Here is a 12,963-nt window from a genome sequence, read left to right as displayed (position 1 = left end):
TGAGTTAAAGTATTTTAAAAACTGAGTATAAATTATATTAAATCGGGTCGGTTTATGAAACTAGTGTTTATAGGTTTAACCTCAACAATTTACTGTACATTTAATGAACAATTACATTTATTATTTATACCATTATTCTGTCACCTTCCAGACTATTTATTCATGGATAATAAATTGCTTACTTATTCATAACTCAACCAATATTAGAGCTAGTAGCTTATAGCCGCTTGTAGCAGAACACTTTTCTTCTTTGTTGAAGAAGATTGAAATTGTAAAAGTCTATATTGTAGCTTAGCGATGGAAAGAAAGTGTAAAACAAAGCAGTTGGTAGTTTGTACACATTTAGTAGTTGACACATACTCATTGTGTTATGTTATTCATTAACTTTCGCTTCTTGCTCATAAACTAATAAGATTGTTTTAAAAAGAATTAGTAAACAATTTATAAACAAATAATGAAGCCATAATCTCAACTTATCAATACTTTATAAGGATGGATAACAAACCATCTGGTCTATAGTTATACAGTTGGATGAGTTGTATTTATAATAGTAAAGTCATAAATAGAAGGCTCTGTGTCTGTCACTTGATCATAAAAAGTAAGATGTTAAATATATCCTGGGACTCCCACTTTTCTAGAAGGTCCAAAATTGGAGCGCTAAAGAGGCAAACGAAGTGTTTTGAGGAAGATGACTTGGCAAAATAGTTCACTTTAATCCGATGTATTGCAGAGTGATTTATTAACCATTAAATTAATATATTCAAAAATAATTAGTGTCAAGTTATAAGGCATATAACATATAATGGCTGCATTATTAGAAAGTGGCATCCGTAAGGATAAAAACCGACTAACCCGCTTAAATAGAACAATAGATTTTTTTTCTCGTAGTATTGGTAGATCAGTGGCTGAGCACATTTACTACATAAAGGAGGAAATGTTATGCTTTACACCCACATTTAAACACATCTACACCCCGTAGAGTTTCTTTACTGCACACACTCCTGTGGCCCCTCACACCCACCTCACTACCCTAGAAGCTACAATCACATGGTAGCTAAAGCCATGCAGCAGAGACTCGCTCCTGCACTATCACTGGCCTTTAAGGGAAAGTAGCTTATAGGGCTGCTGCTTTTTAGAGGGTAAGGGTCTTACCTGATTTGTTTTTGATTGATCTCAGCTATCTGGGCAGCGTTGTTGTGACCCGGTCCCCTACGCCGCAATAGGTAAGGGTCGGACCCATGTCTGAGAGGGGAGGGGTCAGCAGGGGGAGGGCTCTAATCACTCTCTCCTTTAAAGGGGAATCGCTTTGGGTTGTGCCTCTGTGCTGGATTCAAGTGAAGTGCAACTAATGGTAATAATGACTGCAGGACACATTTGTCAATACAGTTTCAAGGCAGAGTAAGCCTGCTGTGGTGTAGGCTACAGTAATTAGGCTTGTGAGCAAGCAGGAGGAGTGGTTTTGGATTGTGGAGAAGCATTTGATTTTGTCCTTTTCATTGTTTGAACGCAGACATGTTTCCCTGCACTAAAAAAAAAAAAAGAAAAAGCCTTGAATCAATAGAGGACGCACATGAATGATAGACTGGAGTATTCCCCTTTAAAGTTTTGTTCCATGTGCAAAATGCCATGCATGCATTCTCTAAACTTCTCTCTACAACCAAACAAATAACAACAATTCTCAAACTAAATTCTTTGTCACATTTGTTGTCCTGAGTGCTTTCGTTTTTTCTGTCATGTGACTGTTTTTAATGGCCATTTCCTCTTCCTGTCATGTGACTTGTTCTTTAACGGCCATTTCCTCTACCTGCCATCTCCTCCCGTCAGCATGGTGAAGCCTCTGTACGCAGTGTTCATGTTTCTGAAAGTGTGCTGTATAGTGTTTATGTCTATGGAAATGAGCAATATTTTAACACTGTTGCCTCGGCACACAGTTTATGTGATGATAATGGAAATGTTCTCTAACTGTCCAGGACTGTTGCAATTCTCCGATTTGTCTCCCCCTCTCTGCTAATGGCTCTCAATCTTTCTCTCCACAGTGACAAATGATGGACAGCATCTCTAAAGCTTTGTGTTCCCATGCCTTTTGAAACAATACATGTTTGGCGCGACAACCTGACTTAATGAAAGCATTAAGTCAGGTTCGACGCTGTTTGCATTCAGTTCTTTGAAAGGCAAAGAGCCAACAGTGAGCCTCGTGAACACAAGCTTAACTTTTTGTGAGGTTATTGGACTTTTTTTTATTTAACTTTATTGCATCTTTCTATGAGAGAGATGGACAACAAAAGTACAACAAGCGTATTCCAGTACGAGGTAAAACTGCTTCTAAGCAGACCACTGGAAGTGAGGATACCTTAACGTGATGTGATTACTTTGTGCTGATTAATTAATTATTTTCATTCAACTTCGCATGCATCACTCATGAAATGAAAATAGTTCTCAAGGTTTCAGGAACACCTTCCTGTGTGTTTTCTGGTTTCTGGTTTTTTGAAATGTGCAGAACTTTCATGTTAGGATGCAGAGCAATCAGAGAAATGCAGAGTACATAAATGGACTGCAGGGGTTGGCAACCTTTTTTTATGATGATAAGTTTGACCTCATCTACAATTTTATAATATTATATGCACAGTTTGGGTTGCAAAATTATAGCCATAGCTGCGATGCAGCTGACTAATAAGTAAAATACAGAAATTTTCCCAGTAATTAAGTAAGCAACAGTTAGTGTGGACAGAGGCAAGTGTTAAAGGAATTAATTAAAGCCTCTTTTATGTAATCATCTTCTCTGACTTTGAGTTGAAAACAGGGGTGTCAAGCATAAGGACTGGGGGCCAGAATCGGCCCGTTAAAGACTCCAATTTGGCCCTCTTGAGAATGTAAAGGAGTGTATAGATTTTGAACTTCTAACTGGCTTTTCCTATTGACAAAGATCTTCCCATGTCCATTCATACTGTACTAAAGCAACTAAGGAATAAATAAACATTTAAATAACAGAGAAAACTCAATTCACTTTTATTTATATAGCCCCAAATTGCAACATCAGGGAAAACTCCCTTTCAACAGGAAGAAGCATCCAGTAGAGGCAGGCTCAGGGAAAGACGGCCATCTGACGGGGTGGGGGGAGGAAGACAGGACAAAGACATGATGTGGAATAATATTAAAAATAGATTAATAATAACTAATGCAGAGTGGTGTATAAACATATAGTGAGTGAAAAAAAGGGTGAGTGAGGAGTAACAGTCAGTGCATCATGGGAAGCCCTCAGCAACCTAGACCTATTGCAGCATAACTAAAGAAGGATTTGGGGTCGTGTGATCGAACCGTAACTATAAGTTTTATCAAAAAGAAATGTTTTAAGTCGAGCTGGTTCCACAGAAGAGGGCCTTGAAGCGGAAAGCTCTGCTCCCCATTCTGTGTTTAAATACTCACAAATAATCCAGCAGTGGGAGAACACAGTGCTGCATTCGGGTGAAATGGTACCATAAGGTCTTTAAGATAAGATTGGGCCTGATTATTCAAGACGTTGTATGTGATGAAAATTATTTTAAATTTGACTCTGGGTTTAACAGGGAGCCAATGAAGTGAAGCCAGTATGGGAGAAATATCCTGTCTCTTTCTAGTCCCTGTCAGTACTCTTGCTACAGGATAGAAATTTCTGTGAATTAACAGAAAAAAACTTTATTACATTACATTTTATAATTCCAGGGAAATGAGCTACCAGACCTTTTTCTGTAATTTTACCCATTAATTTCTTTCAATTTAAGCCCAATTTGCACTTACTAAATCAGCATTTCTGTGTCATGCACTTGAAGATATCTGAGGGACAGGGGAGGATTGTATGGCAGCCTAAAGACCTCTCAGCATGAACTGTATGGTGCTTGTAAAGTCACATTACCATGTCAGCAAGTCTTTTGCTGATTCACCAAAACAAGATAACAAGAAGCCCTTTTATTAGTAACGTTTAGCAACAGGGCAACCGCCACTTACACATTATATTTAAGGCACACATTTCTTCAGCCCACAGCTGAACACGTTTGAAAAAGTGACCCCAAATTTTGATTGGTAGTTTGTATTTTCTGAACCATTGTCCGTCTCACGGGCCACTACTTGAAAACGAGATTGTGTGCTGACGCAGGTGACGGTCAGAGGTTGCCGACCCCTGAACCTACGGTCTAGTAAAAATAGCGCTAATAGAGAATTTTGTACAATTTTTTTAGACGACTTCATTGGTACAGGAACTGTCAAGTTCCAGAAATTATTTTCATTTTATGAGTTTTATACAGCAAAGAGGCCAATATTGCTCGCATTTCTGAAGCAGTCACTATTTAAAGACCCAAATGTTAAAGCGAAAGCTTGCTGTAAACTTAGCACGTTTCTTTTATAGTTTTGTCTCTAAGACTCGATGAAATCCCAGATTTTAAAGAGTGTTATTCCACCAAAATCAGAAGAAAATGAACTGATTGAATGAATTGAATTTGAGAACAAATACACTTTAATTATAAATCCCAGAGTGGGTCTTTAACATAATGATTGTTTAAGAAAAACAAATGTATAGCCAATAATTCACCAACTCCACTGCCACCTTAAGTCAACTATTCTTTCTTTCTCTTTTTCGTTCTCTTTCTTTCTTTGTATCTAACTTTTCTCATCCATCACCGCAGATAGAAAGTGGAAATTCATCATCTTAGTGAAAGGGCTCTCAGTAGAAGTTCAAGAGCTCATCAAATCATATGATAGCACCTTCTGGAAATAGAAATGAAAGTGCCATTTTGTCTGTTCTCTCTGAGACGTGACCGAACACGACTGTTGGATTAATCCAGAACAATGTGTGCTGTGTCTTTCATCTTCTCAGGGAACCTCTAGGTGCGTCTAGCGATACTGCCGGGTCTGAGAGCTTACCAGCACTGCTACAACACTGTATTACTAAAGCCAAGGGAGTGGCTGCCAACAACAATAACAACACAACCTCCGGAAGGAGAACAGGTTTGTCTGACGATCGGAGAGCAGCCACAAAAGATTACCGATCAAACGGCCGTCCTGTGTATGAGTCCTTTGCCTCTCTTTCAGGTGCGTCTCTCTCTCAGACCCAGCAGCAATCTCAGACACCCCAAGAGGGAGAGGATCTTAACCTCCCGAGAAAGAGGAAAAAGCAAAACAAGAAGAACCCCTATCTCTATTTGACCTCCTTCCTGCGCCGCAGGCAGTTCGAGGAGGACCAGACAGGCATTCTGGCCAGTGCAGACTCAGAGGGCCCAAATTATGGGACTCTACGCTGACCCGTGTGCCCAACAAGCCATTGGACTCGACTAAACTGACCACCCCTGAGAAATCCCACCTCAGCACGTCCTGCTCTACCCAAATATCAAACGAATACCTTTCTTATAATCCTTAAAAAGTTAATCTGCGTTTCGGGGAGTGGGAAACATTGAGCTGAATACTCCGGGGTTGGAAGACAAGAACAATGGCTTTTCCGGGTTGTCACTGCAACTTGTCTTTGAGGAATTTCACTTGAAAATGCTCTGAAAATATATAATGTATATAAATAGTAAAACAAGGGAATTAAGCTTCCTCCTACAGTAATAAAAAAATGTGTTGGTTGAGTATGTCACAACACGTTCAAGATTTTTCACTCACTGGTCATTGAGGGGTCCATATCTTTAGGTTTTTCAGTGATACAGCGTACTGTTAAGCCTGGTGCGTCCTCGGGCAGGGACATGAGTCTACCTTTCCTACAATACAAATAGATTCAGTATTTAAACACAGGGTTCTTACCACAAATATACCTCAGAGTAAACGCAGATTTGCTGTAATTCTTGTGGTATACTGTACGTACTTGACCTTTTTACATATGGATAAAAAGGTTTATATCACACGCCACTCTCATTCTCTCAAACGGATAATATGGCCTAACTTTATCTACTTTAGAAGCTTTTTATTACCAGTAAAAGCTAGCATATTGTGTTTGTTTTGATTTGTGACCTGATGCCAACAATTAGAGGAAGGCGTCTTCATTTTACTGCGCGATGGTTCAAGTGTGTTTACAGCACTGCGGCGCTGCGTTAAGACAAAGATCATAACCTTCACGAGATCGCTCAAACTAACTTGGGACTCAGATGCTCAGCGGAGGTTGGACTTGAAGGGTCAGAGGGACGGGGGTGACAAATTGTGAACTGTACTGTATGTATTTCATTATTAAGGAAATCATTTGTGGAACGCGGCACAGCTCGAGGTGCCTTTTTGTTTTTGCCTTGTATTTATCTGTTGTGTTTGCTTATTTTTTCGAACATAAACTGCCTTTTTCTTCGCCTTCTCACGCTTCTCTCACTGTAGGAGTGAGGGAGTCCGATAGCGTGTGTGTGTGTGTGGTTTTACTTTTTCTGCCAAGGACTCACGAGAGAAATCGCTACGGAAGATGCATGAACACTTGTTTTGTTTTCTTTTAACATGGGCTTGTGCTTCAACTGTGTATATCCAAATAATAGGATAGAACCAGATTAAAACCTATGAAAAACAATTTTTTAAAAAATGCGCACAGTCAGATTAGGAGGGGGAAAAGGCAAATAAATCGACACATTTTTGCACTGTACATGCAAAAGATTTGATGCAAAAATAACCAAGCAGTACAGCGAGGATGTTAATGTTTAGCAGTAGCTCTTAGAGGAGAATGTGATTGTTTCTAAAGCTGTTAACAAGCAATGGGAAATATTCAAACGACGGCCACCTTGACTGTTTATCTTTACCAACTGTAGATTACTTGCTAGCTACTTCTCTGTGTGTTTGTTGATTTTTCGACACTAACCGATACTGAATGTATGTTTTGCTGTACAGGAAATGAATGTCCCAATGTCACAGAACATTGAATGACCCGTCATTATTGCTTCTAGTGTAGCTGAGATTGGTGAGGTGACCAGTTGGCGCATCAAGTCCAAATTCCTGTATGCAGTCCCACACGGTTTCTGAGCCAAGTCCCCGCTTTGATCTGCAGAAGAGGAAAAGCAGTTATCATCGTATTGTCACCGAGACATATCAAACAGTTCTTCTCCTAATAACGACTCAAAGGTTTCCAGCTAAAAAAAAAAATCCGCGCGAATGACTCGACTCCACGTCTGCTCGCCGAAATCTTTTGACGAGCGAGAAAGCGGCGCTTGCCTGAAGGCGAGCGCCAGAAATTGGTTTCGTGTAAGATACGAGGAAAAAAAAAATCTATATTTGTTATGTACTGTACATGGTGTGTATTGTATTTGTAAAGATGACGCAAACCATGTTTTACAGGAACACGTTCTTGTATGAGGATGTATGAAAAGGATCCCACGGAAAAAGAAATTAGATTATATATAAAAGTATTTGCTTACAGTACGGCTTTAAGTGGATAATGTTTTTAAAACATTTTAAGGTGCCTAATTTGTCATACTTTAGCAGACGTTATTTTATCTGAGAAGAAAAGAAAGGTTCATGTTAGTACCGTACAGTGTGTTATTGCCATAGCCCGCTGGCTGCACAAGTTGATTAGTATTCTCTCTGATGTATAGTACGTGAATGCCCATTGGAAAAAGCTTTAGGAGCAGAAGTGTGTTGCCCTCTACTATAATATTTCTGGAACAAAGTAATCCTGTATTTCGCCCGTTCACGAGCACACCTGTAGATTCACTCCAGATCTCTTCGCCTTCACGTGTCCAAAGCAAATAAACTTTTTTTCTAAGAGTCGAGGACATGCTAGAGTCCTGTAAAACACGTGCTGTGGAGGAAATTGTGTTTACATTAGTTCGATGACGAAACGTGTGTTAGGGCATAGTTGCTTTGAACATTACGACTTGGTGCTATGTTTAACTTTGTGGTGCTGTAGAATAGAGGTCTGAAGATTTTTTTTCCGTTCCCTGTTTCCACAAGCGACTCCGTCGGCCCCTGGTGTTTTTGAGCAACTAGACACTCTAGGCCCTTTTCGTTAACGGTATCATGGTGTGAAGACAGTGATAGACAATACTGGAAACTAGTAGTGTAACCTCAAATAATAGAGACTTGTGACATTCAGATGAACTCAAGACGACTTGTTTTCTATAGCGTGTTTGCAATGTCTGTCTGTGCTTCCAAGGTACCCTCTCTAAACGATGTTTGTGCTGATATTGAGACTATTAACCCAGCCTAAAAGGAGAAACATAACCTAATTTAGATTAGTACACGCCACAGGACACATGAGAAGGAATCTAAGAGCATCAGATCACGAGGGGATCTTTTCTACACACTTCCTGTAGGTCTTTGGTTAACAGCACTGTTTTTCAAGCACACGACTGCAGGGGCGCTACCGTCTCATGTCACACCGCCACCTTTTTTCAAGGTAGAATTGCTACTAGTACTGTACAGTATAGCCATGGGTAGTCACCAGTCCACATTTGTAATTATCCCTCTCGTAGAAAGGAATCGGGAAAGCTCATACATCCTCTTCCTCGTGGGTTTTTAAGAATGGATGTTGTCTTCCGGGCTTTTTTTCCCTCTCTTTTGTTTTCCTTGCATCTTCAACAGAAACATGTACAGTGTTTAAGAGGGCTGCTTTGGATGTACTGTTAGCTCATTTCTGTTTGTTTTTTGATTCGTTTGTTTTCTCTCAATTTTTCTGCTTACAGCTTTTAGTGCATCACTAGGTGCTGGTAGGATGATACTTAGAAGAGATTTGGTTTTTTCCTTTCGTTTTTTTAAATTGTATTAATCTTGCATGTAGAGACAATACAAAAACGCCTATTTAGCAATCATTCATGGACATCCGAGCTGGTTGTTATTGGACGGAAAATAGAAATATGTAGTATTTTCTATATTCTCTGTTTTTGTGTACCAGCACTGAGAACTAGAATGTATTATTATCGTAGGCTACAATAAGCACTACATCGTTGACTGTTTTAGCTAATGCTCATACTCAAGCAAACCAAGTAGTGCTTAATTAAAGGAAGAAAATTTACTACATTTCATTTCACTTCCATCCACTGAACTCTGTGCTGTACATCACATGTTTACATGCTGTATTATATGTTTTTATTTTGTTTTTTTATGTGCATAATCTGTCTCCATAATGTTCATATGTAAATAATTCAAAGCAAAAACATTTGTCTGTTTTTTTTGTTTTTCTTTTTACTTTTTCTCTTTTAAAAAAAAAAACAACAACAATGACCTGATGTTTCTGTTTTGTTTTTGGTCAGTTTTTTAGACTTGTCTTTCTTTTCTGTCACCGCATCAGGTATTTATGCTTCACTTAACTTTTTGTGAGCAATTAACTCATACTGTATGGTGCTGTACCAAAGCCTTATGTATAATATTTGTATTACATTTTTTTCTCATTTGCCACTGCTCTCCAGTGAATTCGTCTCAGATCATGTCTTACTCACTCTTCATGTTCAACTGCCATGGATCTTGTTTCTTTATTGAGTAAAACTGAAACCTGAATGAACTATGATGTAAAAACCACCCTGGGCCGTTACCAACTGGCCTTGGATGTACAGCGGCAGTCGTTGCCATCTCAAGCCTTTATAGGGAAAACGCACAGGCTCACTCCCGGTGGCTCGTCATGACGTAGGCATGGGCTTAGCACATGCTCTATGCTCTATCTATGGCATGTCTGTGAGAATATGAAAGCAGTGTTGTGTTCATGTCACCATATCATTTCAAACGTTTAGTCCCATATGAAATTTTCCTCTCAAATTTTTGTATTTTGATATAATAAAAAAATCAAAAGAGGTCCTGTTTTTTCTGTGGTTTTGTGTGACCGGTGAAGAAGATGCTGTAGTTCATACGCTAGACACAGGGTGTAAGTGTTGGGCAGAGAGTGAGGATGGGATATGAGCAGCTTAATCAGGTCAGGGTTTTTTTTCCTTTTTGTTGTTGTTGTTGTTTTTTTTATTTTAGGACACATGAGCAGGATGATTACAGGAGCGCCAGGTTTCGAATGACCTTTTTTCTTGAATTAAAAAAAAGAATAAAAGTTATCCTGTGAATGTACTCTTAGATCTGACAGACACAACCAAGGAAGATCAAAGACTCTGTTCAAATGCATGCTTGTTGTTCAATGATTAATATCCCCACCCAGACTTTGAGGAATGAATTGTCCTGCGGCTGAGCCAGAACAAGGAAGACAAATAACCTGAAAGAGGATGAGGTCTGTCACACTGACCTTTGTGCTTTTGTTCAAATTCCCTCTGGCATGCTTGGAAGCAAACAAATGCAAAGCCATCTGCATACACCTTAGGAAAATAAAAGTTCACCTAATCCGCTGGTCAAACAGACGACGTCACCTGCATTTCACAAAGATTGCTGAATAGACAGGGTTAATTGCTTTGTATCTTATTCCTGCTGTTTAAACTATGGCATTTTTTGTGTAAGTCAATAAAGCAAATGTGAGGGTGTTTTTATTTAAAGAAATGAATAAACATTATTTAACATTGAGTATTTGCCTAATAGTGGTAAATACCACAGTTTACCCGAGGCCTGGGAGCATCAGATATTCATTACAATGATACTATGATATGATGAATGATATAGCCCAAAATAAAATACAAAAAGACCATTTTAAATAACATGTTTACATATCGGCAGTTTTCTGCCTCAGAGTTAGATGATAAGACCCAAATACATTTTGGATTTGTCTGGTAAATCCTTTAATGTGGCATAAGTACAGGATATGAGAGGGACAGGGGTGGTAAGTATAGCAGCTTTAATCGGTGAAAGGTGGCAAAATCGCCTTAATTAATTAGCACAAATTCATAAACGGTGTAACTGTACAAACAAGGTTCCACCAGGAAACCAGCTAATAAACTAAACATCAGTTTGTTTGTTTTTTTGTTCAAATCACATTCAGAGCGACTGGACAACAGCAGAGTATCTGAAAGTTACTCCATGTTTTTGACCTTTAGAACAAAATATAGTTACTTGAATGTGAGTGAAACATTACAAGATGAACGTGAACTGAAAACACACAGCAAGTGGGTGCAAAGACAAAAACACAGACAACTCCCAAAAACATGTTAAAGCTGTGGATGCATCACTAACGGCTGCATCCTGATTAACAGGTCTAGAGAACATAAATTCATTAGGAAAGGGTTTACTGAGGAAAAACAGAGTTGGATTTTGTGCGGGACCTGTGTGGTGTTTTTGCATATTCACTTTGCTCTGAAACTTGGCATCTCTTAGAAAATAAAACCCTGGGAAAAGTTATAACTTTACTAAGTTAACATTATGAGGTACATTAACAAGGCTAACCACTGGGCCTAATGACTAAAACCCAGGTTTTGACAAAACTTTAACAGGAGTTGAAGTTTTATTGGCTTCTTACAGCAGCTTGAGCCTTTCCTGTGAGTTCACCACGCTGCATACCAGCAGCATCAGACAGCAGTAACACACATCTGTCAGGTTCTCCAAAGGGACCGACTTCAGCGGGTTTGCCCAGGTGGCCTAACAGTACTATCTTCATTTATTATTCACAACTATGAAATGTATAGCATAGGTTCAAACAGCAACTGATTTGTCACACTTTCTATAACATCTGTCCTTTTCATCTTCTACTCAACTTTAAGTCAAATGTTTTTTTCCCCCATTATTTTTATTTCACAGGTGATGTTATTACATATTCCAGTCTCCAGTGGATTATTTGCAGCAGTGACATTATTGTGGCTGTGGATGCAGCACTCTATGTAAATTAAGCCGAGCTGATGTTTGTGCAGGTTAGACGAGGCATTCGTTCAAGCTGCTGAAAAGGAAGGACTTGAATAATTTGTATGGTATCCTAACTAGTTACCAGGCAGTAGATTTATAATCAAAATTAATTTCCACATTTTGTCCATCTCCATCATATGCCAGCTACTTTTGGAAGAAAAATAAATAAAGAGAGAGCACAAACTGTTCACAGTATATTATGATGTTATTCAATGGTGCCAAAAATGGCTGTGCATGAAAATAGAAGCTTCTGTTAAAAAGATGGATTAGATCCTATCAATTATGCTAGCTGTATAATCGATTTTCAAAATTACAGTAGGCCAGAAATTTTAGTACAGGTTTGCAAGGACCATAAAAGGTCATCAAAAGGTCCCAGTGCTCCCACAGCCTAAAACAGAAGAGCTGAATTTCACATTACCTCCTTCAGTGGACAAGCATAATAGATGCTGTATTAGGATGAGTGACTTGCACACCAGGTTTCACTCCTCTCTGTTACCACCCACCTATTTTACAGGGTTATGTAATTCCTTACTGAGCATTACCTAATGCAGCACAACTTGCCAGACGGGGCTCTTCGGACTGGTGAATATTTCTCCAACAAGCGCTTGCAATACCCTCATGCCTGCCTCATATGTGGGTCCTTGACTTTGAAAGGTCTGGGAAGCCCTGAGGCTAAAACATCCTAGGCGCGGGCACGAGGTCAGTTCAGCAGCGCGCGCTCCCGGCACCGAGTGTGCAGATTTCCCAGCCTTTCAGTCAGTCCGGTCGCGGCTCCCGGAAAGACTCCCACACTGCCTCAGCGATGCCGCACCCGGTCAACGGTTTTCTCCGCAAAACGTCTACCTCAGATGATCAGCCGTAGCCCGAGTGTGAGTCCGAGCCGCGCATTTCTGCAGTGCGATGCTGACAACATGTTTCCTCGTCGAGGAGCCCTGCGCTGTGCAGCATAGAGGAGGCAGCAGAGTGGAGCAGCGGGTACAGTTACAGGTAGGCTGCTGTTTGAGCAGGGATCGTAACTGGCTGTGCAGACATAACCACACCGGGTTTAATGTGCTGTCAACCGCCGAAGCAGTGGCGTGTCCAGCAGGGTGGCCTGGGGGGGCACAGGCCACCCCCCCAACCAGACTGGCCACCCCAGGTGCCACCCCAAAGGCAAAACAATAAAATTCAATCAAATATCAAATGTCCGATTATGTTTTCACGGTGAAGCTCAGATATCCGAGTGTAAGTGAATGCAGCATCGGCTTCTGCGCTTTGTGCATCACGTTAGCAAAGGTA

At 39.9% G+C, this 12,963-nt stretch overlaps 1 protein-coding gene across 2 annotated transcripts in view; it reads left to right on the top strand.

The window, feature by feature from the left end:
- igsf9ba (immunoglobulin superfamily, member 9Ba) overlaps positions 1 to 9,663 on the top strand; it is a 76,182-nt gene extending 66,519 nt beyond the window's left edge. The window contains exons 19-20 of one of the 2 annotated variants that reach the window (XM_080889791.1): positions 4,847 to 4,977; positions 5,062 to 9,663. In XM_080889791.1, coding sequence (XP_080745917.1) covers positions 4,847 to 4,977; positions 5,062 to 5,270 — 340 coding nt within the window. In that variant the 3' untranslated portion in view covers positions 5,271 to 9,663. Of the gene's footprint in view, positions 1 to 1,177; positions 1,224 to 4,846; positions 4,980 to 5,061 lie in introns of those variants that run through there. The other variant, XM_080889792.1, reaches the window with a different exon arrangement.
- Positions 9,664 to 12,963: the final 3,300 nt, after the last annotated feature.

Source organism: Rhamphochromis sp. 'chilingali' (genome assembly GCF_963969265.1).
Source record: "Rhamphochromis sp. 'chilingali' genome assembly, chromosome: 8".
In the NCBI taxonomy this organism is placed as follows: Eukaryota; Metazoa; Chordata; class Actinopteri; order Cichliformes; family Cichlidae; genus Rhamphochromis; species Rhamphochromis sp. 'chilingali'.
Note: the sequence above shows the minus strand (reverse complement) of the source record. Positions and strands in the feature narration are given on the sequence as shown.